General features: G+C 35.0%; 1 protein-coding gene across 1 annotated transcript in view; it reads left to right on the top strand.

Annotated features, from left to right (window-relative positions):
- Positions 1-14,256, top strand: part of LOC128805918 (dynein axonemal heavy chain 5-like) — a 147,201-nt gene that overhangs the window by 25,477 nt on the left and 107,468 nt on the right. The window contains exons 22-35 of the mRNA XM_053974941.1: positions 270-357; positions 470-593; positions 710-873; positions 1,993-2,085; positions 3,221-3,424; positions 5,264-5,344; positions 5,428-5,832; positions 5,978-6,096; positions 7,561-7,697; positions 8,755-8,917; positions 11,382-11,493; positions 11,810-11,938; positions 13,318-13,517; positions 13,621-13,774. Of these exons, the coding sequence (XP_053830916.1) occupies positions 270-357; positions 470-593; positions 710-873; positions 1,993-2,085; positions 3,221-3,424; positions 5,264-5,344; positions 5,428-5,832; positions 5,978-6,096; positions 7,561-7,697; positions 8,755-8,917; positions 11,382-11,493; positions 11,810-11,938; positions 13,318-13,517; positions 13,621-13,774 (2,173 nt within the window). The remainder of the gene's footprint in view (positions 1-269; positions 358-469; positions 594-709; positions 874-1,992; positions 2,086-3,220; positions 3,425-5,263; positions 5,345-5,427; positions 5,833-5,977; positions 6,097-7,560; positions 7,698-8,754; positions 8,918-11,381; positions 11,494-11,809; positions 11,939-13,317; positions 13,518-13,620; positions 13,775-14,256) is intronic.

The raw sequence follows: 14,256 nt of genomic DNA, 5'->3' as shown, positions 1-14,256 counted from the left end.
ATTAGCTATAGCTGGAAACCCCTTTTTTTGGACAAAATTATTATTAAGTCCAGTTGAATCAGATATAATAGGATCTGACAAATGGGTTTGTTGTTAGTCAGCAAGTTTTAAAATCTGCATGCCCAAGGAATAGGAACAAACAAAAAAACATCAAAAGGACATTTCTCTGCACACAAGTGCAGTGGGACAGGGGGTGTGTGCCTTGGAAATAACAAAGGGTATTACTTATGTTTGATTCCCCATGGGTGACTGTAAGGTTGTTTTTGTAGGCAGAGCCAACAAGTGGAATGTTCTGTGTATGAACTTATAGATATTCTTAAGCACAGTCTGAAAGCAGATGCTGAAAGAACTCTGGAGGTAAGACAATGTAAAAAAAGTAGCCTTTTACAACCTAGTCAGATACTTGATATTTAATTTATATACTGGATAACCTGATTATTTACCCAAGAATTTCCCTTTCACTGTTCAGGATTTCTTTGCCTGTATACATCTTGACATGAAGCAGAAAACACGCTGCCAAGAATGCCTGTCCTGTAGCTACTATAACCTGATGGGACAGCTTTGTCAGAAGAATACTGACTCTTTGATCAGATGTGAGTCTGTTTTTTTCAGATATGTTTAATTTTTTAAATAAAACTTTAAGATTTCTTTTCTCCCCAAGCTTATTGTGGTAAAAAAAAAATCTCACTTAAATATTACATTTATTTAGGCACGAAAATTTCTTTAGAGACCTTAAGACATCGACTGCATGTTATTGACTCCAGGTATCAGACAACTAAGTTTGTAGAGGGACACAGAGTTCCTTTGTTCAGAGCTGAAATTCAACTGGCTATTCCAAATATTGTCTTGAGACCAAGTCTTGAAGATATTCAGGTAACAAAATAATTGCACATCTCAGTCATTTATGATAAAACATTTATAAAAGCATTGTTTCAAACCAATATGTGCAAGTTTAATCTGGTAAAAGAACTAAAAGGAAGGGGAACAACAGATAAAAAGTCACTTGAGTTCATGATGACAGTGGGTACTAAGGGCATGGAACTATGGATCAGATTTTTATACAGGCTATTAGAAGGAACTGTTTTTCTCAAAGCTCAGTAACTCAGTAATCCACAAACCTCTACTTAGAGGAAAACATTTCAAAATGAGTGAAAACATAAAAATGAATGCCATCAATACAACCTAACTGACTTCCTAGTCTCTTTAAACTCTTTCAGAATTTAAAATCAGTTTAAAGTATCATTCATAAATTCAGCAGTAGTGAAATGTAAAGAAAAATATTATCAGCCCAAATCCCTAAACTGAAAAAATTTAAACACTCTTTTAAACTTACACTAGTTTAGCAAAATTCTTACACACATATTTGCAATATCCTATGATGTCTGAAATTGTTCAGGGTATTAGTTTTTTATGGTGTTGATTTCTGGACTTTTCATTTAGCACAGTGACTGTCAAAATCAGTAGCTGAGTTATTTCTCAAGTTTCATGTACAGCCTTCGTGATGTTGTCAGTAAGAAATCAGGCCACAAAATGTGATTTTAAAATACCATACATAGAGGAAGTAATTTGATAATTTCTGTAGCTGCCTGTATAGATTATAGACTATACCATCACAAATTCAGACAAATGTATTCAAGCATTCTGGTGTGAATGTGACCGCTATTAGTAACACATAACAATGTTTATAACCAGTCTAAAGCGAAATAGTACTTTAACTCAATTATGATCCCCAGTGATTCATGACTGCTGTTCTTAAAGGTCTCTTATGTTCTTGTTTGAAAACCACATAAACTTTGAAGGACTGTAGTAAAACTTAATGAAGTACTCTTTCCCCTTACAAAATAAGTTTTTGGGTGATCCTATGTCATGCTTATTAGAGTATTTCCTTTAAAGACAGAGGTACAATTTTTCAACTTTGGTATTGTTTGGATGATCATCTCCCACTCACGTAATATCTCTGTGAGCTCAAGGTGAATGTTTCACTTTTTTCAGAGTGCTGTAAACAAAGCAGTAAATATCATCCTGTCAGTAGCCAAAGATATTCCCCTGTGGAAATTTGCTTACTTACATCATAAACAGCAGCAGGTGAGTGTTTTATTTTGATTATTTAAAAAAATTCGGTATTTTGCTTAACATTTCTTAAGATTTTATTCTGTACCAACACTTTGACTTGTTACCTGATGGATCTTCCTGATAAGTGAAAGCCTAGTTTTTAATCTCTATGCCAATTAATAAAACATAAGAGTAATAGTTCATAAATCTTATGTTTGGTAGTCTCTAATATTAAAATCAAAAGTTGCTTTAAAAAATCTTTTAAATATACTGTTCAAATATGATAGGGTAGAACAAACATTATGTGTAGGTACTATCAGCTGAATATAAATTATTATCACTCTTCCCAGGTGAAAACTCTTAAGTTAAACTGCAAGCCTTCATATGGCACCAATAGTACTACAGTACAAATATTTTAACTGGCATCAAAATTAGCACTAAAACCTTGGGAAGGTCTGTGGTTTAGATAGAAACTGAAATTTGTTGAAGAACAAGACTGCACAGTACTGGTAATCATGTGGCCTTAATTGTCTCATGTGTGGACAAAATATAGATGTGTGTAGATCTGTGCTGATAAATGTCTTTGTAAAAATATTTTATTTTGTTGATATGACATGAAAAACAGATCAGGTCATTTCAGTGAAAAACCCATATTCAAGTCCTACAAATAGATAATAAGTAAGTTAAAGAAAAAAAAAAAAAAAGAACTAGGAGAGAGTGAACCGATCTCTGTTTTGTTAAGCAAAATGTTAGCTTACTTCCAAGCAGCCAACCCTCCACTGCCTCCAGGACTTTCTATGGCCAAGAATAGGTATAGATTGTAATTCTATACTAAAGAAGGTAGAAAGACTTAAGCAGATGTGTAGGAGGAGAAAACATCACAACTGTAGTTGTATATGGTGCATATTTGACTGATATAATTCAGAGATGATTAATACAGAACTCTGCATGACAATTTTTTATAAGATCAGCTTTAACACTAGAACTATAGCTCTGTAAAAATCCAAGCTGAGAACAGGGATCCCTGTGGATGTTTCTTTGCACTTTCTGTCTGTTCTTAGAAGTACTTATTATCTGAGCCTCATTGCAAATTCTGTAATTTAAAAATAAAAATAAAATCCCAAACAAACTTGTGGACATATTTCTTTTCTTGTTTAATTTATACCAGGTTGAACAAGCTGTTGCTTTAGAGTTAGGTGACGAGAGCAAACTGACCAGGATGGTGGCACTGAAACCTTTAGACAAGCAGATCATCGAACATAAGGATGTAAACAAAGTGGTGATCAAACTAAATACAATTATTTTGTCTCTTAAAACTGAAGCACTGGTTCTTCTGAAGACCTTTTCTGAATTTTCGGACATCTGGAACAAGGTTAACTACATGCTTACTATAATACGTTGCTGTGTTGTAAAATCTAAATATATTTTTAAAAAAAGTCATTGGTTGCCTAAGGAGTCTGTGCTCAGTAGGAAGCATTGGTTTCATGGTAGAATCCATAATACCTGTCTGCTCTTGTGTTGACCAGAACTTGCAAATCTTTACCAATTAAAGCATGTAAGAAAGAAAGCAGAAGAACACAAAAGAATTTTGGAGCATAAACAAGCTTATGCTTTCATATGCTTATCCATCTTTCTCACAGCATCTTGCCTGCAGGTGTTATGAAAAAGAATAGTTGAGCAGAATCACTTAGAAATTGGAGACTACAAAAGCTATTCCTGAATATTAAACTGACCCGTTCTTCTCAAGCAACCACTGCTGAAAGATATTTTTCTATTTCTTCACACACACACACACACAAAAAAAAAAAAAAAAAAGAAAGATAACCTATATCTAGGAAATCTTTCAGCGATGAAGATTCAAAAGCTGAGGTGAATCTGGACTGATAGAGTTATCTTCATTAGGAAGTGGGTCCAGTCACATAAATGGTAAAGCTCTGAAGAGTGTTTTGTCAGGAGATTAATCATGAAATAAAACCTTGTGTACATTCTGACTAGTGAAATTCAGCTCTGTGAATGGACAACTACTGGTCTTCCCTATCAAAGGTGCTTTAGGAAGGCCAAGAAATAAACAATCAAAACAGGAATAATCTTATCTTTGCTCACTATTTTTAACTCCTCCTTCCTAAATCAACCCTTAAGTGACCCCAATCTCACAGCTGACTCTTCTGTCTAGGCTGAGAGAGAGCATTTTCACCTCTTTGTGTGGCTTCTAAAGTTCCAAAGCTTAATGCTCAGTTTGGTTGAGATGCTGTTTGAGCTAACTACATGTTGGTAGCATGTCATTTCACCCAGAATGACACAATCAGATTGGGTGATGCAGTAGAATGATGTTTCTTTTTTACTAAAATCTTCTAAAATAGTCAATTAACTGGCTTCCTTAACTTAAAATTCCTCAGAAGTTGTCACTGTTCCCCCCACCTTTACAATCTTTGTTGGACCATTGGGAACTGTTGCTGGTAACTCGTTATTGGCCAGAGAGGTGCAAACAGATTCTCAGGGATCTCACAGTGCAGACTGCAGGGGACCGTTGCTGAGAGGGGTGAAGATCAGCTGTTTGTAATTGAACTGAGAATCTTGCACATTTGTTGAGCTGGTGACATTGATTTCTCACCTCTGCAGGGACTGGCCTACCTTATGAAAAGGAAGGATGCTCAATGCTCTGTTGCCTATAAACAATCTTCAACAAACTAAATGCCCTCTCTTCCCTCAGATCCATCCTTCCCTGCCAAACTGTTTTCAAGTGGCCAAGAGGCCATCTGCACCTAGAAACTGCAGTTTAAAGAGGCTGTTTCAGGAAGAGTGAAGAAGATGGAGTGCAATTCCTCCCATCAAATACCTGTTATAGGATGTGAACTGCTTTCGTGGGGTTGCCTACAGAAGGAAGACTAGGAAGGAAATATTTCCCCCAAAATTTTAGCAGCTATGTTGTAAATTTTGTAGTAACATTTGGATGGGTAAGGGATATCCTGACCTGTGTCAGTTTTTGAGTTACAGATTTCAAGTTCTTTAAAGAGTATTATACAAAAAATAAGAGTCAGGAAAGGCAGTTCAAATAAAATAATTTGTGCTTATGCTAATTAATGCTTATATCTCAAGTCCTTTTAGAGAGGGAACATTTTGTGTTTGTACAATACATCAGGCAGCTGGGCACTCTGTAGGTTATTATAATACCAATGCTAAATATTCATTAAAATAAACTTCTTTTAAGTAGGATCCAGAAGAAAAAGTGAAGGAATTTATTGATAGTAAACCAACGATGGCTGAATTCCAATCTCAAATCAGATATTTTTCTGTAAGTATCTTATCTTTAATAAAAATTAACTGCTCAGATAAATTTTAGTGAAATTAAATGCTGAACACATGTATTTTTCTTAGCAATTAGAGATGCAAATCAGAGAACTGCCCAATCATTGTACACTGCAATCACTGGAAGTTGCAACAGAGTCATTGAAAATAGCTTTAATTCAGGAATGCCGCTCAGGACAAAGAACATTTGGATTAGCTTTAAATAAAAAGTCTGCCACAGATGTGGGTGAAATTTATTCATTCATCGAAAATGTTAGCAAGAGGTTAAGCAGACCTATCCATGACCTTGATGATGTACGGGAAGCAATGGAAGCCCTGAAGGAGATCCGAGAGAATGAAATTAAAATTGACATGACAGTTGGACATATAGAAGAGTCTTTTTCTGTGCTTCATAAATACAACCTGCTCTTTCAAGATGAAAATACAGAAAGAGGTGATGGATTGGCCTACGCCTGGAAGAACCTAAACACACAGGTATTGTAGTTATGTTATTTCTCAAATCATTATTATCAGCTCTCTTAATATTGAAATTATAGAACAAACCTATTTACCAAATTAATTTTTTTGTTTCCCACATTTATTCTTTTGTGCCTGTTTTTTTCTCTTTGTCTGCATATAGGCACGACAGGTTGAGGACTTGCTGCTGAAGGTGCAGCCAGACATGAAAACAGATTTACTGAGAGATGTTCAAAACTTCCAAATTGATACTGCAGGATTTTATAAAGAATATGATGAAAAGTAGGTGACCTGTGTTGCAATACAATTATGCTTCATTAGTGATTGAAAATAGTGTATCTAAAGGGCTTCAGAAAATAAACACAGCACAGCATCACTGTATATATTACACCTGAAAAAAGACCTAATTTCAGATTTATATAAGGTGGGCATGCAGCCTTACTGTCAAAGATTCGTTCCTGTAATTTCAGTGCTGGAGTCAATGATATTCCATAAGAGTTAATAGGTTGTGGGGAAAAAAATCAAATTCTCAATCCGATTAAAATGCAATTTTTTTTTTTTTTTTTTTTTTTTTTTTTTTGAGTATTAACTCAATAAAGTGCTTTGGGGGATATTTAATAGCAAGTATTAAAACAGTGTCTTGGATGTGACTGGAGATACCAGTTCTAGGTATTTCTAAATTCACTGTCTCACTCAGCCTTACTTTTAAACTTACTTTATCACTTTTGAAGATGTAAATTGTGGTTCATTGGATGCTCCTACAGTAGCAACAAGGAAAGAAAGAAAGACAGGATTTGGCTTGACCCGTTATGGCCCTAGAACAATGTCTGACCTTTGAGGGCTTCCCTCCTCCTTTGGTGACCTCAGAGCAATCTGGTTCCCATTGGACTGTGTCTCATCCTGGTTATCTTCCCTAGACCCTGCTTTACTGACTCACCTTCCCTGCTTGACCTTGGTCCTGTGTAATTATTGTAGGCTTGTCTAAAGACCTGGACTATCCTTGGAACTTGATTACCACCCCGAGGGCCCTGCACTTCCTGCTCAGGTTCTGTGGTATCATGCCTTGGCTGCCTTTGCTGACTGTGTTTCTGCTTTCATCTCCTGGTCCCATTTCCCTTGCCAAGCAGCCAGCCTGCTCTGCTTGCTGCCCATCTGGCTGAATTTCTTTCTTGAAATAACCATGGCACAACAGAGAATGACAGAGTTCTCATCCCAAAATGTGATAGGGCCAAGAAGTGGTCCCCGGTGTGAGAACTGGGAATTGCACCCAGTCCTATGGCTGAGATGTGCTCATTAGGCAAAATGGTATTTTTTTCCTCATATTTTTATGATTACTTAATTATGGTTCTCGTGCCAACTACACAGATTTCACTCCTGATTTATATATCTGCTATCTTTCCCTTTTTAAAATACAAATGAAAATAATTATTAAAATTTGTTTTACAGAAGAAAAAAGAAATAACGAAGTTAAACATTTGCAGATCTTTAGATGTTTGTAAGATGTATGGTAACACAGATGAATTTTTTTATTAGAAAAGAAGCTGGGCTTTCTTCAAGGACTACTGAATATGTAATCTTGGTACACTGAATATGTACTACTTTTTTTTCTTTTAGTGTCTTGTGAAAATTTACAGAAAATATGTTAAAAAATATTACATAATGTTCAGAAAGTATGGTTTGGGTTATTTTGAACTTCTTTGTGAAACATGAATGGTTGACAATTTGAATATTTTTTGGTTTTTACAGGGGCCCTAGCGAGGACAATATTCCTCCCCATGAAGCAAGTGACAGATTACATATATTTCAAGCTAAATTTGATGAACTGTGGAAGAAGTGTCTCTCTCTTTCTGGTGGAGAAGAATTATTTGGTCTTCCCATCGCAGGTAGTTTCTCAGGGGATAAGGATAGGCTGTTTCTAGGCTATTAAATATTTCTTGTGATTCCTGCTAAATGCATGGAAATTTAGAAAAATTGCAGAAAAATTCCTTGCAGAAAAATCTCTTTGTAGTAAATTATTATACTCTTTCCTATGAAAAGCAGCTGGGTGAAACAGGCTCTAGGTGTGCACATACATAAACATCAGGTGGAAAAATACTGAACTGCTCTGTGTGTCTCAGGGTCCAGATGCTTAGCTCTCTTGCTTTTTCTGTTCAGAGCTAAGCACATCTCCTGCCAGTATTCCATCCTGTACAAATTTGGGAAACGTGTTGCCAAAGTACTCAAATTGTCCCTGCTCCAGTTGCATAATGAATTCCCTAGGGCTATGCAACTGATCTGTAATGTCCTTATGCCTCCTAGTCAGACACAGTTCCTTTGGAAGACTGTGGTGTGAACTGCAGCAGAATGTATGATAAGCACTTTAATTTGCGCACACTAAATTGAGTATATTTTCCTGTCTAAGCACATATGCAGTAATCCAAATATATTTTGCTAGGAATTCCAAAAAATATGAGAGAAAGTAAATAAAACATTTATGTTAAGGATGTCCATTTTAAACACTTTTATTGTCTAATATATTCTATATATTTCATTTGTAGGCACACTCATCATCCCCAAACCTTGCCTCTTAACTAAATAGTGTAAATTGACATAGGGGATATTTTAGTTCTTGTCTAAAATTATATTGTATTTCATTACCATTTCATTTACTTTTCAACATTGTCTCCCTCAATTATGAAATGACATCTACTGCTACAGAAGAATATTGATTAAAAAAAACCAGCAATCTAAACAATTACTGTGCATCAAAATCTGTTGTTCTTACGTAATGTAAGTGGAAAAGTTTGTCTTTCTAGACACTATCTAGAAAACTGCAAGTCTGATTTCATTTATTTATTAAATAACAATACTAGAAATGCATTGATTCTTATGTTCATGAATACATTCTACACAGATACCTAATTAACATGCACGAATTTCCAATTTTAAAATTTGAAACAGAGTATCCTGAACTCCACAGAATTAAACGTGAACTTTCGTTGCTTCAGAAACTTTACAGTCTTTATGATACAGTTACTTCTAGTATCGACAGATACAATGAAATGCTTTGGAATGATTTAAATATTGAAAAACTTAACACTGAGCTTCTAGATTTTCAAAGCAAGTAAGTTATTTTTTGTTGAAGTACATGCAATTTTTATTTTTAACTCTGTTTATTAATTAACTTGTGAAAAATTCTCCGGGGGGCTGAAGAATGTTGGTCCATCACATGCCCAGTGTTAGGCAGAACTGCACTGTGGTGCAATATGCAGCTGGTTTGTGAGTCACTTGAGCCTTGTTGGGGTGTATTGTATGGTAGGCTGTAGCTTATTCGATAAACAAGGTGCACAAACACGTGTCAAGGTGGTTGTAAGTATAAATAACTCTCAAAGCTGATCTTATGCACTGCCTTCTCAGTGATTTAGTTTACAGCTAATTCATTGTTAGTCCATGATATTAGATGGAATTTTGAACCTACTGTTTACTTCAGCACATTTGCCTAAATTGTAATTGTTATTTCAAGAAGGGTAAATAGCCACACTAAATCCTGAGTTTGAAGCAATAACGTTTTCCACAAAAAAATTACTGAACTGTCTTTTAGTCATTAATTTGGAAAAAAAAAAAAAAAACCAAAACAAACCAGCAACTCAACCTCTTTTTAAAAAAATAAGAATAGTAAAAATGAATGTATGTGAAATACATATACTTCTGCATTTGGACTATGTAAGTCTTCATCTCATTTCAGTAGAATTCTGGAATCTGCATAATTTTTTCTGTAGTTAATTATATTTTACAGGCTGTAGGACTTTTTATGCTTCTTTCGCCAGAAACCTGAAGGAAGCCATTGCACAGCAATAGTTTTCATTTTTGTATTTCTCTTTGAACTTCTTGTGTGACATTTTTGTTTTTCCTCTCAAGTGTCGAGCTATATTTGGAGCAGTGTGACTACCAATAGGCAATAAATGCTTTTTTTTGTAATAAAAGTCTAATCCAGTACTATCCTTTTTTGGCAGTTTGCTAGCATTATTGCATCAAGCCATTCTCTTTAAAGGCAGAGAAATTGAAACATACAGGGATACTCACAGAAGTAGCTAAGGTGGTATGCTGTGTTATGAAAGAAGCAGGAATGCTGGAAGTGCAATTAGTGCTTTAGACTGATGGTAAAGATATGCATAGTTCTTTAATGTAGTTTTGTTTGCTACCTTTTAAAAATAGTAATACAATAGACAACTTATAATCATGAAAAGAAAAGTAAAAAAATAGCTGTTGATAAAATAAATCCAATTAGAAAGAAATAAGGAGAAATATTTAGAGAGCATTATAGAAGTTTATAATAACAGCTGGAGAGAAGTTTCCCTTTATATTTTACTGTGATACTCTGTAAAGAGAATGTCCGGTAAATTTAGGACAGAAATGTAAACCTGATCCATGGAGTAATTTTTTAACATAATGTGCAGCTCATGGAACTTGCTTTTAGAATATATTATTGAGACTAAGACAAAGGAAAAAGTTATTTGAATTTTTTTTTTAAATTGCCATTTTCATTACCAAACTGAGCAGTCCCATTTCCAATAGCCATGTCTAGCAAAGTTTATTAGATGTTACTTGCTAAACCTCAGGAGAGAAGTAGCCAGGAGCTATACCTTAAAGCCTTCTTGATACAAGGCAGAGTATAAATTTTCCATTCTACAATGCTTTTCTCCAGCATATTTAATGCTATCTACTGTTAGATTCAAGATGAAAGACTATAGCAGTTATTGTAGTGCCATGACAGTATGCATATGTTCATCTGTCTCTTACCAGCAAGCAGTGAAGAATTTGCACATGTTCCAGCATTGTGTGACAGATCTGTCTGATTTTGAACTGTGAAAAATGGAGAATTTTTTTGAAGGAATTTGTCATTATGGGCAGGTTTTATGCAGCTTTTAGTTTCTGGAGTTGAGCTGTAAGAGAGCTGCTGTCAGTCTTTGGTCCATAGCTTTGGCAGATGAAAATTGGCACAACTGGTGTAGAAGTGAGAGGAACTGTGACTATTCGCAGTACAAGAGGTTCTTCATTTTAAATTTGTTTTCATCTTAAATTGTGCATAAAGGAAAATTTTGCTTTGAATGTCTTTCATACAAAACCAGGTATGAATTAAGACTTGTTTGATTGAAACAGAAGTTTTTTTCTCTTTGCAAGCAGAATAGTTTTAGTTTAGGATGTACTTTATTTGTTGTTTAATGATTTATATGTTATTTAATCATTTTATCTCTTTTACAAGATGAGGTGCATTTTCAAATTTTACTAAAACAATGACACTGCAGGAACTTAATTTCAAGTATGGGTTTGCACATGAAATTAACTTCCTTTAATTCAAACTGAAATAGAAACCAAACCATTCTAGTGATTTGTGCTGTCTCTAGCAGTGTTTCATGCCTGGAGTCACAAATGACCAGCTATATAAAATATTTCCAGTTTGCAGCTGGATTTTTATTTGCAGTCTACTGGTCAACTCATTGAAAAATGGCAATATATTGTACTATTAAGTCGTGAATGATGACTATTAAGAATAAAATATTTCTTCTTTCTTTCTGTGCTTTTTAAAGAATCCGAAAATTACCAAAAGCATTGAAGGAATGGCAAGCTTTTCAAGACCTAAAAAAAAAAATTGATGACTTCACTGAGAGCTGTCCTTTGCTTGAAATGATGAAAACCAAGGTATGGTCAGCATAATAATTTGGAGATAAGAGTCACTTGAGAAACTCTATTGAAGGCCATGTAATATGACTATAGGATGCTTTCCATAATTCTTTTTTATAGATAAATGCAGTTGTATTTATAGCAAAAAAGCTAGTTAGGCTTCATTATAGAAAAAATACTTTGTCATGTGATTAGAATAACTACTAATGCTTTCAGTGGAATAGAAATCAATAGTCTCCTATTAATTTAACAGACGCAATGCAAAAGTATTTAATCATTCTAGACCTAAAATTAATATAATTTTTAGAAACCCCATCCCTATGGTCTTTTCTAGGCAATGTTGTCAAGACACTGGGAAAAAATTGCACAAGTAACTGGGCATCCCTTTGATGTTGACTCTGAAAATTTCACTTTAAAAAACGTAATGGATGCCCCTTTATTAAAACATAAAGAAGATATTGAGGTATATGTACTTGTCTGTTTTGTTTTGTTTGTTTGGTTTGTTTTTTTTTGGGGGGGGGGTAATTATTAACTTGTGATCTGGTGCTTTTGAAATCCTGTTTCTAGTCAGCTTTGTAACATTAAAAAAATTTGGTTTAGTTGAAGAATTCCATTGAAAAAGTGGAGTTTGGTAGTTGGTGTTGGCACTGATGATTAGTTTATTTCCCTTTTATTCTGGAGAATTAAATATGTAGATGGTATTACACTAATCCTTCCATAGAAGGATTTCTATTGTTTTAAGAGTAGTGTGATTCTGTCATGCTTCTGATTTAGGGTCTGCCTACTTATATATTTTTTTTCTTCCCTTTAAATGCCTAATCAGAGAGGAAAAAAACAGTTGATGTTAGACTGATCCTGTTAAGTGCTAAAAATCCTTGAAACACAGTAGAAGCGGAGGATATGGGATTAAAGAAAAATGAAGTTGTTTTGTATTTCAAAAGTGACCCTTCACAAGGGCATGGATAGATGAGAAGGCATATGGAGTGTGCACAAGCTGTAAAGCCATTGTCTCCTCTCTTTTGGGGACAGAAGTTATCTAGCAAGTGCCTTAGCTTCATGCTTGTTAGCTTTCACAAGAACAAAGCATAGCTAAAATTAAAGTACAACCCAAACAGTTTCTAACTTCAGTTCCATGGTCACTCAGCTAAATCTGTATTGTTTCCAGAGTAGTGACCTCTTTTGTCTTGTTCCACAAATGAGCATTTTTAAGGCAAAACCATGAAATAAAATCTCTGCTGTACCCAATGCCCGGACAAGAATTTAAGCCTTTTGAAAGGTTCAGAGTTCCACCTTACACTACAGGAAACACTTTAAACCTGTGATAGAATCCAGTGTACTACTGAACCAGAATTTGGGATCTAGTCTTGGGATCCTTTTCTCTCTGATGCAACAACCAGGTTTATGACAGTCCTGTCCTCACTGTCTTCAAGAAGTCTGCTGACAGGTACATTGTCAGTCTACATGGTTCTCAGAATATTTATTGGTTTTGATTGGCAGTGTTTATTTTCTTTAAACCCCTCTGTCAGTTTATTTGATTTCAAATATTAATACATACAGAGAGACAAATTCTTCCTGCAGATTCACTGATTCAGTGAATTTTGTGTGCGTAAGATGCTAGTAGTAGTGAAGATGTAGTATAGCCCATTAGATGTACCTGTTACAAGTAGTACTAGAATATAATCTTGTTTGAAATATAATAACTTTGAGGTGTTTCAATGTATATTTTCATTAGCCTGAATTTACACTGAGATCTGGATTAAGCCAATACATTTTAATAGTCTTTATAAGTGTGCTTTATAATAGTCTTAGATGAATGTAATTTACTATTTTAATTTTACACAGGATATCTGCATCAGTGCTGTCAAAGAAAAGGATATTGAAGCAAAATTGAAGCATGTCATCAGTGAATGGAGTACTCATACTTTCAGTTTCGGCCAATTCAAAGCTCGAGGAGAACTTCTTCTGAGAGGATCAGATATATCAGAGAAAATAGCTTTGGTGGAAGATAGCCTCATAATGCTGGGGTCACTGATGAGCAACCGGTACAAAACTTAATAAATGGACATATTGTATAAATCTAATCAACCCCCAGAGTGAACAATGATCGTCTTAGGTTCTTCTTCCCTTTAATTCATGTTCATGCAGGTATAATGCGCCGTTTAAGTCCACTATACAACAATGGGTTCAGAAGCTGACCAATACTGCAGAGATAATTGAAAACTGGATTACTGTACAGAACCTCTGGATTTACCTTGAAGCTGTGTTTGTTGGAGGAGACATTGCAAAACAACTACCTCAGGTATATTGATATATGACAATAATAGGTTGTACCAGGAGATTAGCCACATCACAGAGTTTATTTGCCAGTGCATATAACTCATATAAGATTTCTGGGCTGTGCCTGGGCAGTTCAGGAGAAGCTTTGCGAAACTAGGATCTGTCTGGTTAAATTGCTTAGAACTTGGTGAAACCTAAAGGAACACAATTGTTTGTAATTCAAGTTTAAATGTTCCTGTCAGCATGCAATATTAGTGAATTAGTAAAGGGCTCAGAACTTCTTAATGGCACAAAACTGATTTATCATTTTTGCCATATGTACAAATATCCCTTTCTTCCTGTGTGCACATGTTGATAGGCTATAAGCTGTAGTAGTAGAATGATGGATTTTGTATTTGAATTATGGACTTGCTAGGACTCAGTTTAATGAAGTTCCACAGAGACATGCTGCCAGGCTTGGGAGCTGTACATGTGTTAATCTGTGTGAACCATTGCAACCTCTTC

The sequence above is a fragment of the Vidua macroura genome, chromosome 1 (genome assembly GCF_024509145.1).
Source record: "Vidua macroura isolate BioBank_ID:100142 chromosome 1, ASM2450914v1, whole genome shotgun sequence".
NCBI classification, from domain to species: Eukaryota; Metazoa; Chordata; class Aves; order Passeriformes; family Viduidae; genus Vidua; species Vidua macroura.
This window is presented reverse-complemented; position numbering and strand designations above follow the sequence as displayed.